General features: G+C 43.7%; 1 protein-coding gene across 1 annotated transcript; it reads right to left on the bottom strand.

Annotated features, from left to right (window-relative positions):
- Positions 1–4861: 4861 nt before the first annotated feature.
- Positions 4862–17930, bottom strand: znfx1 (zinc finger, NFX1-type containing 1). The gene is made up of 13 exons (XM_021610676.2): positions 16916–17930; positions 16514–16800; positions 15927–16159; positions 13011–13142; positions 12612–12760; positions 12261–12404; positions 11878–11995; positions 10487–10716; positions 10108–10247; positions 9231–9531; positions 8142–8252; positions 7939–8034; positions 4862–7727 (listed from the first exon to the last, which is right to left on the bottom strand). Exons 1-13 carry the CDS (start codon positions 17819–17821, stop codon positions 5274–5276), a joined length of 5301 nt encoding a protein of 1766 aa, XP_021466351.2. The 5' UTR covers positions 17822–17930; the 3' UTR covers positions 4862–5273.

The raw sequence follows: 17930 nt of genomic DNA on the forward strand, positions 1-17930 counted from the left end.
TCTTTGTTACCCTGAGGCTACTACACTATTTTGGTAAGAGAAATTAAGCCACCAGAGTCAATTGTAAGAATGATCTAAGAATGATCTGAGAATGCTCTAAGAATGGTCTAAGAATGGTCTAAGAATGATCTAAGAATGGTCTAAGAATGATCTAAGAATGCTCTAAGAATGCTCTAAGAATGCTCTAAGAATGGTCTAAGAATGATCTAAGAATGATCTAAGAATGGTCTAAGAATGATCTAAGAATGGTCTAAGAATGATCTGAGTGTCACGGCTTATTTCCTCCTCTTCGTCTGTAGCAGGGATCGGACCAAAAAGCAGCGTAGTTCGTGTTCAACATATTTTAATGAAAGACGAAAACACTACACAAATAGAAAATAACAAACGTGGCAAAACCGAAACAGTCCTATCTGGTGCAGAGAACACAGAGACAGGAAACAATCCCCCACAAAGTACCCACAGAATATGGCTGCCTAAATATTGTTCCCAATCAGAGACAACGATAGACAGCTGCCTCTAATTGAGAACCAATCTAGGCAACCATAGACATACAATATACCTAGAAGAGAAACAGCCCCATAAACATACAAAAAACCCTAGACAAGACAAAAACACATACATCACCCATGTCACACCCTGACCTAACCAAAATAACAAGGAAAACAAAGAATACTAAGGTCAGGGTGTGACACTAAGAATGATCTAAGAATGATCTAAGAATGATCTAACTATGGTGATAAAATTTAAAAAATCAATAACGTAACTTTCAACAGAGAAGACAGTGTACTTTCATTCTGAGAAGAGCGACTACCAAGATTGGCGTTGAAATTTCAGTTTGGGCTGTGTTTTCTAATACTCCCTTTTTTGGAAAGGACAAATTATGAGAATTTTCCCCCAATTATTTCCATCAGAGCTGTACCAAGGGGTGTTACAATGAGATGGACATAACACCCTACATCTGGACAGACACAGTTATTGCACTTTGTAGCATCATAAGTTTTAATTGCTGCTGTCATGTAATTTACTAACATCGCTTCTCCCCCAGAGAACAGCAAAAAAACATGTTGCTGCATGTCTATTGAATTCTAATGTGGCTTATTAACAAATGATACTGAGCTGAATAAGTAAGGGCTAAAGCAAGAGAAGAAGATTAGATATTGGAGTCTGGAGCGGAAGAGAATGGTCAATTACAAAGAGGTCCATACAGACAGTAAAATGAAGGGGTAAAATCCTATCAGAGAAATTGAAGAGGAGGGCGGTGATGCCTATTTCAGCAGTTATCCAATGGAGATAGGAGAATGATAGTTGATTAAGTCAGTGGGCTCACTCCTTCCCCACTCCTAACCTCTAGCTCTTTACTCCACTGGGAGCTGAGCTGCATGGTGAACATGGACCCAGAGTGATGGGGAGAATTGGGGCCTCTGATCACTAACCACTTTGTCAGGGGAGAATACGACCCAAGAGGCCCTGGGTAACGTTACTTTCAGCAAAAACAGCTTTCCACCTTACGTAATGCTGGGGTGAAAACTCGGTATCAGTATCTTAAGTTATTACGCATACATTTAAACACCTTCCCTCCCAAACGTGTGTAATCTCGTAAGTGCACACGTTAACATCCCCGTGCACCTATCTCCAGGACAGTACACAGTAGTAGCTAGCTGCAATATATACATCGGGACAGTACACAGTAGTAGCTAGCTACAGTATATACATCGGGACAGTACACAGTAGTAGCTAGCTACAGTATATACATCGGGACAGTACACAGTAGTAGCTAGCTACAGTATATACATCGGGACAGTACACAGTAGTAGCTAGCTACAGTATATACATCGGGACAGTACACAGTAGTAGCTAGCTACAGTATATACATCGGGACAGTACACAGTAGTAGCTAGCTACAGTATATACATCGGGACAGTACACAGCAGTAGCTAGCTACAATATATACATCGGGACAGTACACAGCAGTAGCTAGCTACAATATATACATCGGGAAAGTACACAGTAGTAGCTAGCTACAATATATACATCGGGACAGTACACAGTAGTAGCTAGCTACAATATATACATCGGGACAGTACACAGTAGTAGCTAGCTACAATATATACATCGGGACAGTACACAGTAGTAGCTAGCTACAATATATACATCGGGACAGTACACAGTAGTAGCTAGCTACAATATATACATCGGGACAGTACACAGTAGTAGCTAGCTATACCAGGTTTTATTACGATATCAAAAGCTTTTTCACTTAAAGTGAAGTAGTGCTGATAAATGCAGCCATGGGAGCCTTAATGAACGATTTACTCATAATGTGGGCTCATAAAGATTACAGCATACACAGTACCAATCGTCCATGCACCTACAATTGCCCTCCTGTATGGTCGACCCATTCTTATATTTCAGCAAATGGGGGTTGTCAGAGACTATTTATATCACTTTAGTTGATTATAAATGTCAACCTTTCAGTTCACAGCGAATCTGAACAGTGCTTCTGTGAATACATTTCAGCGTGTTATGATCCACAGGTAAGACATTGATGGAAGTCTCAAAGTAACAACCTTTATTCTGATGGCCCACTGTAATACATGGATTTTATATGGCGCTTTTCTCGCTTTTCTTTCAAAACATCCATTTAGGGTGCTTTGCAGCACCTTGCATCACTTTATGATGATTTTAGATGATACTTTAAGCAAACTGTCTGTGTCTATCATCAAATGGGAACCGTGCTGCACAAGTACAATAGATAAGGGAGTAATTTGGATGACCGTAGGCCTGCTGAAAATGAATTACAGGCTATCATACATGTCTCCTCCTCAGTCTGCATGCATGTCACATGTTTGCACAGATTCCGTGATTTAGATCGGATCTTGTTAAGCTTCTCCGTTAATCACACCTGCCAAGAACATGAGATGAGGATGCAACATAGCTAGCTACTGTCTGTTCCTAGCCTGCGGTGGATTCTCATTCTCAGTACTGTTTTGATGCCTCAAACCAGTACTTGACTTGGACTGAAATAGGCTCTGTACTCATTTTGGGTGCCGGTACTGTTTATATTTAGGTGCAGGAGCTCCACAATACTTTTGAGCTAATATTCTATAAAAGGAACTCGAGCAGTAGAACATTTGAGGTGCCGGTACTCAGCTCAGGTGAGCTCCTGTCCAAGTCAAGCACTGCCTCAAACTCTGTCTTCACTACACAATATTATACAGGATAGTAAGGTGTTGAACACGACATTCAAAGACAACAGATTAGGTCTATGGAAAAATCTATACAAAATCACTTTCATATAATGGGTAGCCTAACCACACATGTATAAAACTGAATTAATCCACCTCTCCCGCTGTCGCTGCATGATCAGTGTCTCCTCAACCCAACCGTAACCATGCCTTAATTTAGTTAACGCTCAAAGACGCGCACTAGAATCCGTCTCTCACTGAAGTAACGGTTACATCTGTGCCACTTAAGTGGCTCTCTTCTCCCCATTAAGCACAATGACAGTGATTCATTGTCATGAAAAATACAGATTTTGGCCTCTCTAACTCATGTGCTTCAATTGAATCCTCCTCTAATCTCGATCGTCCTTGAAAGACAGTCCAATCAGCTAAGGAAGTCAGACAGATTTTTTTTAAGGGAATTTGACGTGACAGATGAGCCTGCGGGCCCCTTAGGATGTTACCATTTTTCTGCAGTGCCTCCTTCAGTCCAAGTCCGTCTCTGAAACCGAAACACCATAAATACTGACAGCATGACATTCATGGTTTCAAATTTGCTCTTTTTTGTCCCCCTATCCTGACACTACAGTTTTCTTTTCTTACTGCAGAGAGCACGGTTTGCATTAGAGCTGGGTTTGTGACAAGGCTACATTCATCATGTAATAAAGTGATGCAAACTGCTGCAAAACGCCCTAAATGGTTGTCAGCCCCGATTTCCACGAATTTGAAGTTGTTTAGGGTCTTGCTGCTTCACGGCCAAGAATGTTATGTTTGAAATTCCAGTGATGTTTTATTATTGGCCAGCTAGCCGTGTGTCATGTTTTGACTAAGTGCAAGAAACTTGCTGATCCTGCCATGCAGTTTATAATACTGCAAATCCATGCAGCTTATAATACTGCAAATCCATGCAGCCTTGGGCACCTATCTAGATGATGCATAAAGGGTGTTTGTCATCTTTATAACTTCAGATGTTTAGGTGTACGGTGTGTGTGTGTGTGTGTGTGTCTCTCACATCTATCCGACTCACGGTCCTGATGTTCCCTACACCTGCAGCTTGTGATAAGATGACAGAACCCTGTCCAGAAACAACCCTTAGTACCTAAACCAAGCACCTGTGTAGATCTGAGAGGATTAGATAAGTATAAGAAATGTGGGACAAAATCCTCCCAACCTATCCGAGGGCAAGGTAAAGCTACTGCCATACTGCTTACGCCTAGACTTATTATTGATTTAGGGAGAAGGAACTAAGGGTTGTCTCTGGACAGGGCCATAGGACTAACCACACCAAGTCAAACACCTCTGCCCTGCCACCTGACAATCACTTACAGCTTAGGGCCAACTACACTATAGTTCACAAAATACTCAGAAAATGTATTTAACCGATACATAAAGTAGGCCTATACTAATTTAAATAAATGGGCAATGTCAAAGACACAAGGTGGAGTTTCAGTTTACCCCCCCCCCCCCCCCCCCCCCAATATATTTGTGTATATTAGTTACATTTACAGTGTTTTCTTATCATACCAGAGTTTGTGTTGTTTTTCAGCCCCTTTGTCATATTCATTTATTTTGAGTTTCTCAGTTAGCTGAATCACAATTGTGTATGTGTGTGTGTGTTAGAAAATCCATTTGCAAATATATGGGATCATCTCAAATATGTTTTATTAGAAAAAACATATTGCACATATCAAGCCAACTCTTTGTTAAATGAACAATACACTGCTGCCATCTATTGGTGTGACTGGAAAAATACACACAGGTGTCTAAATGTTGAGGCCCAAAAATCCTGCCTAAACATTTGCATAATTCATAATTGTACATTGGGTTGAAAATACAGTATTGTACTCTGGAGTGATATCACTTTAAAAAGTAGAATAACAATAAATATTATATTGACAAAGCAGATTGATTTCATCACATTCAATGAATCATTTACAGTGATTTCAGCATTTAAATATATCAATTGATATAGCAACGCTTTCTGGAGTGCAAATTATGATAATTGTCACATCGGTCATGAAGTCACAATTAAACAGAGAAAATAATCAGTTTTTAATCAGCAAGGTTCACCAGACCAAAGTTCAGCATATTGTTAGCTTCAGACCACGCAGCGTGTTGTGCCCCATCCATCTCTGAAGCCACTCTGTTGCCACTTACCAGAGCATGGTTTGCTCCACCGATCGTAGCATTGCACTCTGGGCAGTTACGGCTCATCATGGCACCTCCACAATCTCCGATGGCATAGACGTGACCGTTGGGGCAGGAGTACCAGTGGCCTTTAGGCAAACTCATGGCTGAAAGTATCATCTTTCGTTCATCATCACTGATCCCCAGGCCAGAGCTTGGTAGCTTTTCAGCCAAGTCTTTCAGTGCCTGCTTTACTGAGTCCTCGTCTTGCAGAGTGAATGGCTGCATTTTCTCCAGAACCTCCCTTATGGCTGTGACCTCAGCCTGAACCTTGACCCCACGACCTGTGTCCTTAGCCATCTTGCAGCGGGCGTTGAGCTCGGCCAAAAAGGACAGCCTCTGTAGCTCGCTCTGCAGATCAGAAGCCTGCTGCTCCGAGAACTTCTGGTAACAATCCATCAGCCACCTCAGGAACTCTTCGACTTTCTCATCAAAGTGGGAAACTTCCGCACTTGACATGTGCTGCCTACTAATCTTCAGCAACTTGCCAACTCTCTCAAGGAAGGCCATCTTGTTTTCCGTGATCCACAGTTCCTTAGCTGTGAGGTGGGAGGCCCTTAGTTTTTTCTCGATCTGTATGTACTCCATTGGTAGATACCTTTGCAAGTCCTCCTTGTCAATCCATTGCTGCTTAAGGATCGCCTTTTGTGCCGCAATATCTGACTGTGCTCCATTAATCTTCTCCTTAACTTTCTCAATTACCGCCAGACTCCGGTTGACGTAAGCCCCGTACCGGAGATTCCTGCGGATGGGAGTGCGACACCTGGGGCACTCCTTCAACTTTACTGCGAGCTGCTCCTCGGTAGCCTGCTGGTTGTCATCCATCCCCATGTATTTATCCATGGACGTGGACTCAAAGACGTGTCCGCAGTCGTCCAGCTGAATAAAGCAGGCCTCAGCATCGTCCTCCGTACCAAAGAAGATCTCCATAACATCCTCGGGGTGGCAAACACGGCACTTGTTGGGGCAGGGGTCTCCACACAGGCCGATGCAGGGGTGCCCACACTGCAAGGTTTTGGTGCAGGGCTGGGTGCAGGGTGGACGGTCACAAGGCTCATGGCAGAGCTTGCTGCAGCCCTGGTGAGGACACTGCCAGGCACAGGGCTCTATACAGGGGGCACAGGGCTGGCCGCAGGGCTTCTTACAGGCACTGTGGATGCAGCGATTCTCACAGAGAATTGGACAGGAAGGGCAGTCACGTGTACAGGGCTCCCGACACTTGTGGGAGCAGACTAGGAGCTTATCACATCGGTGGAAACAGCCCAAGTGGAAGCGGCCCTGGTGGCATCTCTGGCAGGAACCAGGACAGGGGTGGCCACACTTCAGAATCTGTTTGCAAGGTGCCCTGCAGTCCGGCTGTACTGTAGATCTCCTATTATGACAGGGACCTTCTTGCTTGTGTCCACACTTGAGCTCCAAGGTGACTGTTGCCATGCAGGTGGTGGTGCAGGACTCCCCACACACAGTGGCACATAGATGGCCACACACCAGCATCTTCTGACAGGGCTCCTGGCACACAAACCGCTCTGGAGCCTGGTGACAGGGCACCATCTGCTTGTGCTGGCATCGCGGTACGATTTTCTCTACCCGCGTAAGGCAGTCTGTAGGGCACTTCTTGTAGCACAGAAGTTTGCATCGATGCCCCAGCTCACAGAGGACCTTCTGGCACTTCTTGTTACATGTGTACTTCTTGTGCTCTTGGTCGTATGGGTGGCAAGCACTGGAGCACACGTGACCACAGTTCAAGCGGAACTCGCAGGGCAGGTTGCAGCCTCCCTCAGGAGCATGTTTGAAGTCGTCGCCGCAGAATGCTTTAATGTGTCGCTCAGGGTGGTTCTGGCAGCACAGGGTCAGGGCAGGGCCCACTTGGTCTTTCTCTCGCAGTGTGTGCAGGATGTTGCTCCAAAGCTTGACTTTTCCCAACATGGCCATGTTTCCAACGCAGTAGAGACCCTTCTTAGCCCGTGACAGGGCCACACAGACGCGGTTGGGGATGTTCAAGAAGCCCACCTTCCCCTCTTTGTTACTTCGAACCAGCGACAGCAGGACAATATCATTCTCCTCTCCTTGGTATTTGTCAACAACATGAACTTTTACCCCATTGAACTCTTTGGCTGGCATGAGTTTGCGCAGACAGTGGAGTTGGCCAGTGTAAGTGGTGAGGATGGTGATCTGGGACGGCTGGTATTCCTGTAACAGGAGGTAGCGACACAACGCTACCACAAAGAAGGCCTCGTGGAGGTTCTGGCGACTCTTTCCATCCCTGATCTCCTCCTCCGGGTAGTTATGCTCCACAAAGAACATGTTGGAGAGAAGACCCTACAAGACAACAGGGAGGTGAATACAACGGTTATTGGACCGCAACTAACTTCTAAGGCCTACACATGGACTATGTATTGTACTTTATTGATGGTTCATTGAATTGATGACATGCTGAAATGGATTGATATTCAGTATACAGTCATCTTTAAATGCACTCCTGCTAGGAGGGTAACTACCATGTAAAAAGTCTCTGAAAGCATTGACGAACCTTAATATTGTCATAGTCCATCACTGAGGGGTGGTTCTCTAGCTCAGAGTAGATGTGCGGGACCAGGAGACGGGCAATGTCTGGCCTCATGCGATGCTGTGCGGGGATAGACCCAGAGTTAGAGGATTGGTCAATGGACAATGAAGAACAAGGGGTAATTGGTTTATCCATATACACTTTCCCTTTAGATTCCCCACACATACCTGGTAGTTAAGTCTGACGTATGGAAAGTCCATCCTGATCAGCCTCTCAAACATGGACACTTCAAGATTGAAGTTCTTGGCCAGTTCGAACACTGTTGCACTGGGCCGGAGCTAGGGACACAATGAGCCACATAAGTACCCCTATAAGTACCGCTGAAGCCCAAGAGAGGATGGAATGGATCACCTCATTTCAACACTTTTAGACAACATCTCTTCAACTCTATTATTTGTTGTTGAACACTGTTTTTCAAAAACCTGCCCAAAGATAAACATTTGCCGTTCGACTAAACTTAAATGTTGATAAATGTGCATTGGCCCTCTCAAATCAATGTAATAAAGTAAAAATAAAAAGAGTATGAAGAGTATACAGTATTTGAAAATAAAAACTCACAGTTTTGCTATCCTATCTTGTTTTCCTGCTTCTTTTCAGTTGTTAATGTGTGTCTGCTTTATTTAGGGGACAAGGTAAGAATGTATGTGGGAGAGGGTGTGGGAAAGATACAAAACATTCTCAAATAATGTGAGTTATTGTACTCAGTTTGTTTCTGCCTGACTGTGTTAGATTTCAACCACTAACTTTTGATTAATAGCACTTCAAAGCCAGAGCTTTTTTTCTCATCGAAAGTGTGATCCACCTACACGAAAGTAAAGTGCACATCTCAAGAATACCAGCTTTGAATAAAAGTGGATTATATTGAACTGAGTAAAATACGTGATATTCCCAGAGTGCTTTAGCTTTTTCACTCAGAGCTAAAAGGAACAAGTCAAGTTACGTAAGACCTTATAGCTGGGTGAACTCTCCGTTTAGCCCCAAGCAGAGTTTGAAGTTGATTGCATTTCAATAAGAAATTAAAATGACCATGGACTTTCAATCAACAAATGCCCAGTTTACATTAGGAGCAATTTTACATTAGGAGCAATGTTCAAATAACTTTTACATTAGGAGCAATTGTTATGTCAATTTTACATTAGGAGCAATGTTCAAGTCAATTGAAGATTAGGAGCAATTTTCATGTCCAATTCAATCACTGGATTTAGTGGCATAACAGTAGGGAAGTTGACCATGCCTGGCCAATGAGTGTCCAGTACCTGTTGGTGGTCTCCAATGAGAATGAGGTGCTGGCAGGCCTGGCTCAGAGTGGTGATGGTGTGGGCCTCCAGTACCTCTGCTGCCTCTTCCACGATCACTAGGCGGGGGCGCACTTCCTGCAAAGCTTTGCGCCATCTAGCAGCCCCCGTGGTCGTCATGCCGATGACCTTGGCTTCCTTCAGGACACATAAGTCCTCACGGAGACGAATCTCAGCCAGACGCTCGGCAGCATCCTGATAGTCCTGCTCTGCCTGCTGGGCTCGCATACGCAGCTCCGTCCGATAACGCCCCACCCATAACCTGCGAACACAGAGCAGCGTCAGATGAGGTCATTGGTAGCATTTGACGGTAAGGCCACTAATGGAGTCTACATACGCAGGTCATAAAACTAACAAAGTTCCTATAGAAAAGTTGTGTTTACCTGACATAACCCTGTCACAATCAAATTCTGAATATCTGAGATTCGTAGATAATGTGTAGAGCAGAATCCTTTATTCCTTGTATGATTTACTGAGTCAATCCAACACGCTGGAGCTGTGACAATTTCTTTATTGCATCATCCAAAATGGCTTTTTGGCTTGGCACACAACTGAGCCTTGCACTGGTCTTTTCCCCAGTCAGATCAAAACATGCGTCACTTAAGGTGGCACAGTCAATCGCACACCTGTGTGGTTTGTGTGGTCATGACGACTGTGCACTTTGCACAAACTAAGCACAGTTACATTGCCAGGGTGACAGAAACGTGTAGAGGTGAGGGGTTCAGTGCATGCATCTACTGAGATACATTTTCTCAGTAATTAGTTGACATAATTATGCACAATGGGAATATACCCGCTCGCAGTCTGGCGTTGCCTAGGGGATGAGAGAGACTATTACCGGTACAGTCTCCATCTGTCTGGCAGACTAAGAGTCCACACATCCAGAATGGTGTCTTCCTCATCTTCACTCATGGCTGAGCTGCTGCCCAGCTCTCTCCTAATACGATGTTTCATCTTCCTCTTCTGCACCCGCTGTATCTGCGCACACAGAGAGAGACACGTCAGACTTTTCAAATAACATTAACTATACCTTTAACCCAGCACCTGTCTTTCTACCATACTCCTGAGCTAAATACTCTGAATATGAAGCAGGAGATTGTCAATTTAAATCAATAAGCAGCTAAATTAGTTTGTGATTCACATATTGTATGATGCAATGTATTTTGGCTATATTGTTATACAATAAGTTTGGATCAAGGCACGTTGTAGGTTCTCACCTCCCAGCCTTCTTCACTCTGCTCTGCATGTATCAGAGTGTTCTCCAGGTTCATGGCCAGCATCATTTCCGCCATATCCCTGACTGTCTCCTCCATCTTTCTTCGATCATCATCGTGACTATGATGCATGTCTGAGACTTCTACAAAGCGTTCCATCTGGATCAGGTCTGCCTCCTCCGCTATCTCGATCAGGTCCTCCTCCTCCTCCTCATCTTCGTCCATTTCCCCATCTATTACAAAACAGAGAGGGTAAAATGGGTGAGGAGTTTCTAACTTCTATTCCTAGTAGTTCTCTGAACAGTCACTTTAATAATGTTTACATATTTTGTATTACTCATCTCATATGTATATACTGTATTCTATCCTATTCTACTGTTTCTTAGTCAATGCCATGCCGCTCTGACATTTCTAACCCAAATATTTATAGATTCTTAATTCTATTCCTTTACTTTATATTTGTGTGTATTGTGTGTATTGTTGTGAAATTGTTAGATATTACTTGTTAGATATTACTGCACTGTCGGAGCTAGAAGCATTTCGCTACACCCACAATAACATCTGCTGAACACGTGTATGTGACAAATAACATTTGATTCGATGAACTCTGAACTCTGCTTCACCCAATATAGTTTCAGGATCAAAGGGAGTTTTAAAGAAAACATAAAAGAGTTCAATAGATACAGCAGACTACTAGCTAGCTATGTGAACTACAGCCATAATATATTCACAAGCAATGTTGACAAATACAAGGCCACAAGGAGAAACACTTTTTGAACTCTGCATTGTTGGGAAAGGGCTCATAAAGTAAACATTTCATGGTAAAGTCTAGACCTGTTGTATGCATGTGACAAATACAATTTGATTTTGATTTGCTCTGCATCTGTTCCAGTTGCTATGTCTGTCTGATCATGTTGTGTCTCGTCTACTGTGACGATTATGCAATTTTGGGTAACAATGAATTGTCAAGCACGGTTATTATTATATTATTTTTTTTAAACAAACTGCTTATAATGCATTATAACCTATCTTTGAAAACAAGTTACAATATACTGTACCTAATGAATACAACACAGCTTTGGGGACACCCCTGTTGCTTGGAACTTTTGGAAATTAAGCTTCTCCTCCCGACCGTGCCGTTCTGTTCATATAATGATTACCAACTTTACCCACTTCATGTAAAAAAAATATATAATTAACTGCTATTGGGTAAACCATATCTACTTAAATATAAAAGGTGAATCCCCCTTCTACTGAAAATAATGTAGTAAGAAGATTATGACAATAATTGTTTTAAAGTTCAGGGTTATTGTCCATAATTGTCAGTTACGAGATTATACAATAACTGTTCCAGCCCTATGTCTTCGTTCGGTGGTACTGCAGTGGCTTCTCACCTGCATTGTCATTTTGAGGATATGGTGTCCTCTGCTGGAAGGCAGTGGAACCTAACCCCAGCCACTCCATTATCATAGACGGCTTCTTCCCACCATAGCTCTCAAAACCATCCAGTGCCTGAGGAAAAGTACAAGAGGAAGTATTGTCTCCACTCTGGCCAATAGCAGATTATCACAGATCGCATCATAAAGCTTTTCTGGGAATGTCTATTTTGTTTACATGAATCTTAAGCCTTGAATAAGCAGTAGGGGTTATCGTCCTCATTGTAGTTATCCTATATGACATCATCATAGTTCTAGAAGTAGCAGAGGTGGTGGAACTATGAGTTATAGTCATAGCAGTAGTCACCACTTTATATTTGACAGTGGTATCAACGACTCACAGGCTGGAGGGACAGGCTATCCCAGTGCACCTCTGAGATGAACCTTTGAAGGAACTGTTCCCTTAGAACGCCTCGCAGACTGCACTCCAGCTGCACAGACTGAGTCTGGATCTTAGTCTCTTCGGTCCGCAGTGCATCATAGATCTGAGAGGAAACAATATTCTGAGCATCGGTATGTGGTATCGTTTCCCTAAATGACTATTTCCCCAAAAGATATCCAACCTGGTTGTATACATTCCTGACACATACGGAAGCTGAGCTACATTGACTTCAATAGGAGTGCTCGTTTACATTTTAAGACTATTTCTCAAATTTTAGCGTAACTTTCAGGTTTCCCACACTAACTCTCACCTCACTGTTGGCACGGCGAAGATGTTGCGGTAGTCTGCGGCGGAAGTCATGGGACCTTTTCAGCTCCCCCAGAGTGAAACGCTTCAGGGCCTCACTGTTGCTTCGCCCACCCACTCTTACAATACCGTCTGGTAAAAACTTGTGGATGCCTTTGGTGCATAATGTTAAACAAATGAACTTGGGGATGCCTATGGTACATGTTAAACAAATGAAAAAGCTGCTGATACATATGATGACTAAAGTGCCCTTCAGAATTATATCTGGTAAAACACAAATTATGACATTTTTCAAGAATGGCTTGAGGTTGAAAATAACTGAGAAGCAAAAATAGTGTGGGAGAATCATGCATTCATATACCATACATCCATAGTTCAGTATGTCGGGGAGCAGGAGCCCTACCTTCCAGGAACTGGTCTAGAGCGTGGTTGGTATAACAAACCACCAGCATTGGGGAGGAGTCAAAGACACCTTTCCACACCTCCTGATTGGTCAAAAGAGCTTGGGCGATCTTTAGTCCTGTGTAGGTCTTCCCTGAGATTATGAGTAAGGAGAGAAAACGAACGTCCAAAAGTATTATACTTCTGCAAGTCCACCAACACATGAAGCAGTATGGCATACTAATGTCAAACTTTCAGCCTAGAAATTGTACATGTACACTACCATTCAAACGTTTGCAGTCACTTAGAAAAGTCCTTGTTTTTGAAAGAAAAGCACATTTTGTCCATTAAAATAACATCAAATTGATCAGAAATACAGTGTAGACATTGTTCATGTTGTAAATGACTATTGCAGCTGGAAACGGCAGATATTTTATGGAATATCTACATAGGAGTACAGAGGCTCATTATCAGCAACCATCACTCCTATGTTCCAATGGCACATTGTGTTAGCTAATCCAAGTTCATCATTTTAAAAGGCTAATTGATCATTAGAAATGCCTTTTGCAATTATGTTAGCACAGCTGAAAACTGTTGTTCAGATTAAAGAAGCAATAAAATTGATGATCTCGTACAAAGCTGTGTACTACTCCCTTCACAGAACACCGCAAACTGGCTCTAACCAGAATAGAAAGAGGAGTGGGAGACCCTGTGCACAACTGAGCAAGAGGATAAGTACATTAGAGTGTCTAGTTTGAGAAACAGATGCCTCACAAGTCCTTAACTGGCAGCTTCATTAAATAGTACCCGCAAAACACCAGTCTCAATGACAACAATGAAGAGGCGACTCCGGGATGCTGGCCAGTTAAGGACTTGTGAGGCGTCTGTTTCTCAGACTAGACACTCTAATGTACTTGTCCTCTTGCTCAGCTGTGCACCGGGGCCTCCCACTCTTCTTTCTATTCTGGTTAGAGCCAGTTTGCCCTGTTCTGTGAAGGGAGGAGTACACAGCATTGTATGAGATCTTCAGTTTCTTGGCAATTTCTCGCATGGAATAGCCTTCAATTCTCAGAACAAGAATAGACTGACGAGTTTCAGGAGAAAGGGCTGTTTCTGGCCCTTTTGAGCCTGTAATCGATCTCACAAATGCTGATGCTCCAGATACTCATCTAGTCTAAAGAAGGCCACTTCTATTGCTTCTTTAATCAGTACAACAGTTTTCAGCTGTGCTAACATAATTGCAAAAGGGTTTTCTAATGATCAATTAGACTTAAAATTATAAACTTGGATTAACTAACACAACGTGCCATTGGAACACAGGAGTGGATGCTGATAATGGAACTCTGTACACCGATGTACAGTTGAAGTCGGAAGTTTACATACACTTAGGATGGAGTCATTAAACTCGTTTTTCAACCACTCCACAAATTTCTCGTTAACAAACTATAGTTTTGGCAAGTCGGTTAGGACATCTACTTTGTGTGACACAAGCAATTTTTCTAACAATTGTTTACAGACAGATTATTTTACTTACAACTCACTGTATCACAACTCCAGTGGGTCAGAAGTTTACATACGCTAAGTTGACTGTGCCTTTAAACAGCTTGGAAAATTCCAGAAAATGATGTCATGGATTTAGAAGATTCTGAATTGGAGGTGTACATACCTTCAAACTCAGTGCCTCACATAATTGTCCTACCTCATGATGCCATCTATTTTGTGAAGTGCACCAGTCCCCGCTGCAGCAAAGCACCCTCATAACATGATGCTGCTACCCCCGTGCTTCAGGGTTGGGATGGTGATCTTCGGCTTGCAAGCCTCCCCCTTTTTCCTCCAAACATAAAAATGGTCCTTATGGCCAAACAGTTATATTTTTGTTTCATCAGACCAGAGGACATTTCTCCAAAAAGTACGATCTTTGTCCCCATGTGCAGATGCAAACCGTAGTCTGGCTTTTTTATGGCGGTTTGGGAGCAGTGGCTTCTTCCTTGTTGAGCGGCCTTTCAGGTAATGTCGATTTAGGACTCGTTTTACTATGGATATAGATACTTTTGTACCCGTTTTCTCCAGCATCTTCACTTGGCCCTTTGCTGTTGTTCTGGGATTGATTTGCACTTTTCGCACCAAAGTACGTTCATCTCTAGGAGACAGAACACGTCTCCTTCCTGAGCGGTATGACGGCTGCGTGGTCCCATGGGGTTTAAACGTACGTACTATTGTTTGTACAGATGAACGTGGTACCTTCAGGCATTTGGAAATTGCTCCCAAGGACGAACCAGACTTGTGGAGGTCTACAATTGTTTTTCTGAGGTCTTGGCTGATTTCGTTTGATTTTCCCATGATGTCAAGCAAAAAGGCACTGACTTTGAAGGTAGGACTTGAAATACATCCACAGGTACACCTCCAATTGACTCAAATGATGTCAATTAGTCTATCAGAATCTCCAAAAGCCATGACATCATTTTCTGGAATTTTCCAAGCTGTTTGAAGGCACAGTCAACTTAGTGTATGTAAACTTCTGGCCCACTGGAATTGTGATACAGTGAAATAATCTGTCTGTAAACAATTGCTGGAAAAATTACTTGTGTCATGCACAAAGTAGTTGTCCTAACCGACTTGCCAAAACTATAGTTTGTTAACAAGAAATTTGTGGAGTGGTTGAAAAACGAGTTTTAATGACTCCAACCTAAGTGTATGTAAACTTCTCACTTCAAATCTATTCCATAAAAAATCTGCCATTTCCAGCTACAATAGTCATTTACAACATTAACAATCTCTACACTGTATTTCTAATCAATTTGATGTTATTTTAATGGACAAAAAATGTGCTTTTCTTTCAAAAACAAGGACGTTTCTAAGTGACCCCAAACTTTTGAAAGGTAGTGTATATAAACATGATCAAATTCAATATGTATAATTTTTTCTATATGTATTCCACCTGTGCCTGGGGGTCCCTGGATGATTGCCAGCTCCTTGGTGAGGGCAAGCTGAAGTGCTCTCATCTGGGACTCGTCCAATCCCAGCTGCTCCATGGGGGGCCAGGCTTCAGGATCCAGGGTGTGGAAGCGGCTGCTCTTAAACTCAGGCACCGCAATAGCAGACAGGTCATATGTATCCCCCATTGGCAGGTAGGCAGGAGGGTGGACCTCTGAGCTACATTCCACTATATACCTGCAATTTACATGTTGTCATGAATCAAAAATACAATTTTTGTTAGTCAGAAAGTTCTCATTCTTCATTACAATAATTGATATGCAGTAAATGTTCTGTCACAAAATATCTGCTAAATATCATCTAGCAGCTGGTGGAAGAGGTAAGTCACCCACAAACCATGTTAAGCACTTTAAGATCAGAAGTATGGAACTGTATGAACACAATCTGCGATTCTCAATATCAGAAAAACATGGTGGAACAAAAATATTTAGCCGACTCTCTCTCATAGCATCAACATCACCGGTGCGACAGCCAGTACATACGTAGGGCTGACTAATGATTGAATTCAACACCAACAGACAGTACACCGACCTCTGGAAGGGCAGATCCTCTACTTCCAGCTCCTGCAGCCCCTCGAGGACATAGCGGTAGGCCTCAAAGTAGGCGGTTGTCTCCACCATGAGGAAGGACTGGTGGGCCTCCACTCCGGCTAGGGCTCGCCTGCTCTCCGTTGAGAAAATGATCTGGACAAAGCCCTTCTCTAGCTCCTTGGGGTCCCGGTCGGACACAGTGGCAAACAGGAAACTCTCAAAGTTGTCACAGGACATGCAGACCAGGGACCCATATATCAGCCGCTTGGAGTTCTGCCAGCGGACAAACTGTGTGGGACAGAGAATAACATGAACATATATTGAATGCACTCTACTACACAATGTTGGCAAGTCTTGGTAAGTTATATTTATTCTGTTCAAATACTCAATAGAACTGACTGACCTTAAGAGGTTTGGAGTCAAACTGGACCTTATAGGCCAAACCAGACCGGGTGCACATCGGAACCACCAGTCGCGTGTCAAAGTACACTGTGATGTCATCGAAGCGCCTCTTCCTCAAAGGGACGTCTTTATTGCCCAGGTCCTGCTGGCTCTGAAGCAGCTGCTGGATGCCCTCTCGAAGAGGTCTCACAAAGTCCTCTCGCATGAGCCGGAAGTGCGTGTCCAGGTACAGCAGTCCGCTGGCATAGCGTTTCAAGATGAGGTTGGGCCTGAGGAAGGGCCTCTGTTCCTGGTGGAACTCCTCAGGGGTGGGGTAGATGGATAGGGTCCTGAAGTCGGCCTCCCCAAGTGGGGCGTCCTCCTGGGGGGTGATGAAGGAGTAGTTGTCTGACTTTAGGGTGCCCTCCCTGGCCCTCTCCTGGAGGTGCTCCACCAGGACCTGGATCCTCTCCAGGTTTTCCTCCGTCTGCTCCAGGACATCCACCCCCACAGCTCGCAGGCTGTTGATGACTGGTCTGAAGAGGGCCACTATCATGGACACGGCCTGGGTCGAGCTAGCCGGGAATATCCTGAGCACCTCAGCGAGAAGGGTCATGATGTTGTCCAAGTGCTGGGGGTACTGTTCCCGGCGAGTGAGGTCGAACTCTGACCCCATTCCCATCACATAATGGGGCAGGATGGTTCGGAGGAATCCAGAATGCTTGATTAAGCCAGCCAAGTGCTGTATAGTTTGACGGTCAGTTTTGGACAAGAAGGCCTTGCAGAGGACTTGGCAGAGGAGCTGAACGAGGTCCTTTCGCATCTCTCGTTCGTCGAGTAGAGCTTGCAGTCCATAACTGGAGGCAAGAGTAATGGCTATTTCTGAAGGTTCTTTCCCGGAGAGCTCCTCCAACGTTTTGTACCCCATTGGACGAACATGAGGAGCGCCACCATCTGCAGCTCTTCCTCTCCCTCCCCCTCTCTCTCCATCTCCTCCTCTCCCTCCTCCTCTGCCTCCTCCTCTTCCTCTTCCTCCC

The sequence above is a fragment of the Oncorhynchus mykiss genome, chromosome 7 (genome assembly GCF_013265735.2).
Source record: "Oncorhynchus mykiss isolate Arlee chromosome 7, USDA_OmykA_1.1, whole genome shotgun sequence".
Taxonomy (NCBI): Eukaryota; Metazoa; Chordata; class Actinopteri; order Salmoniformes; family Salmonidae; genus Oncorhynchus; species Oncorhynchus mykiss.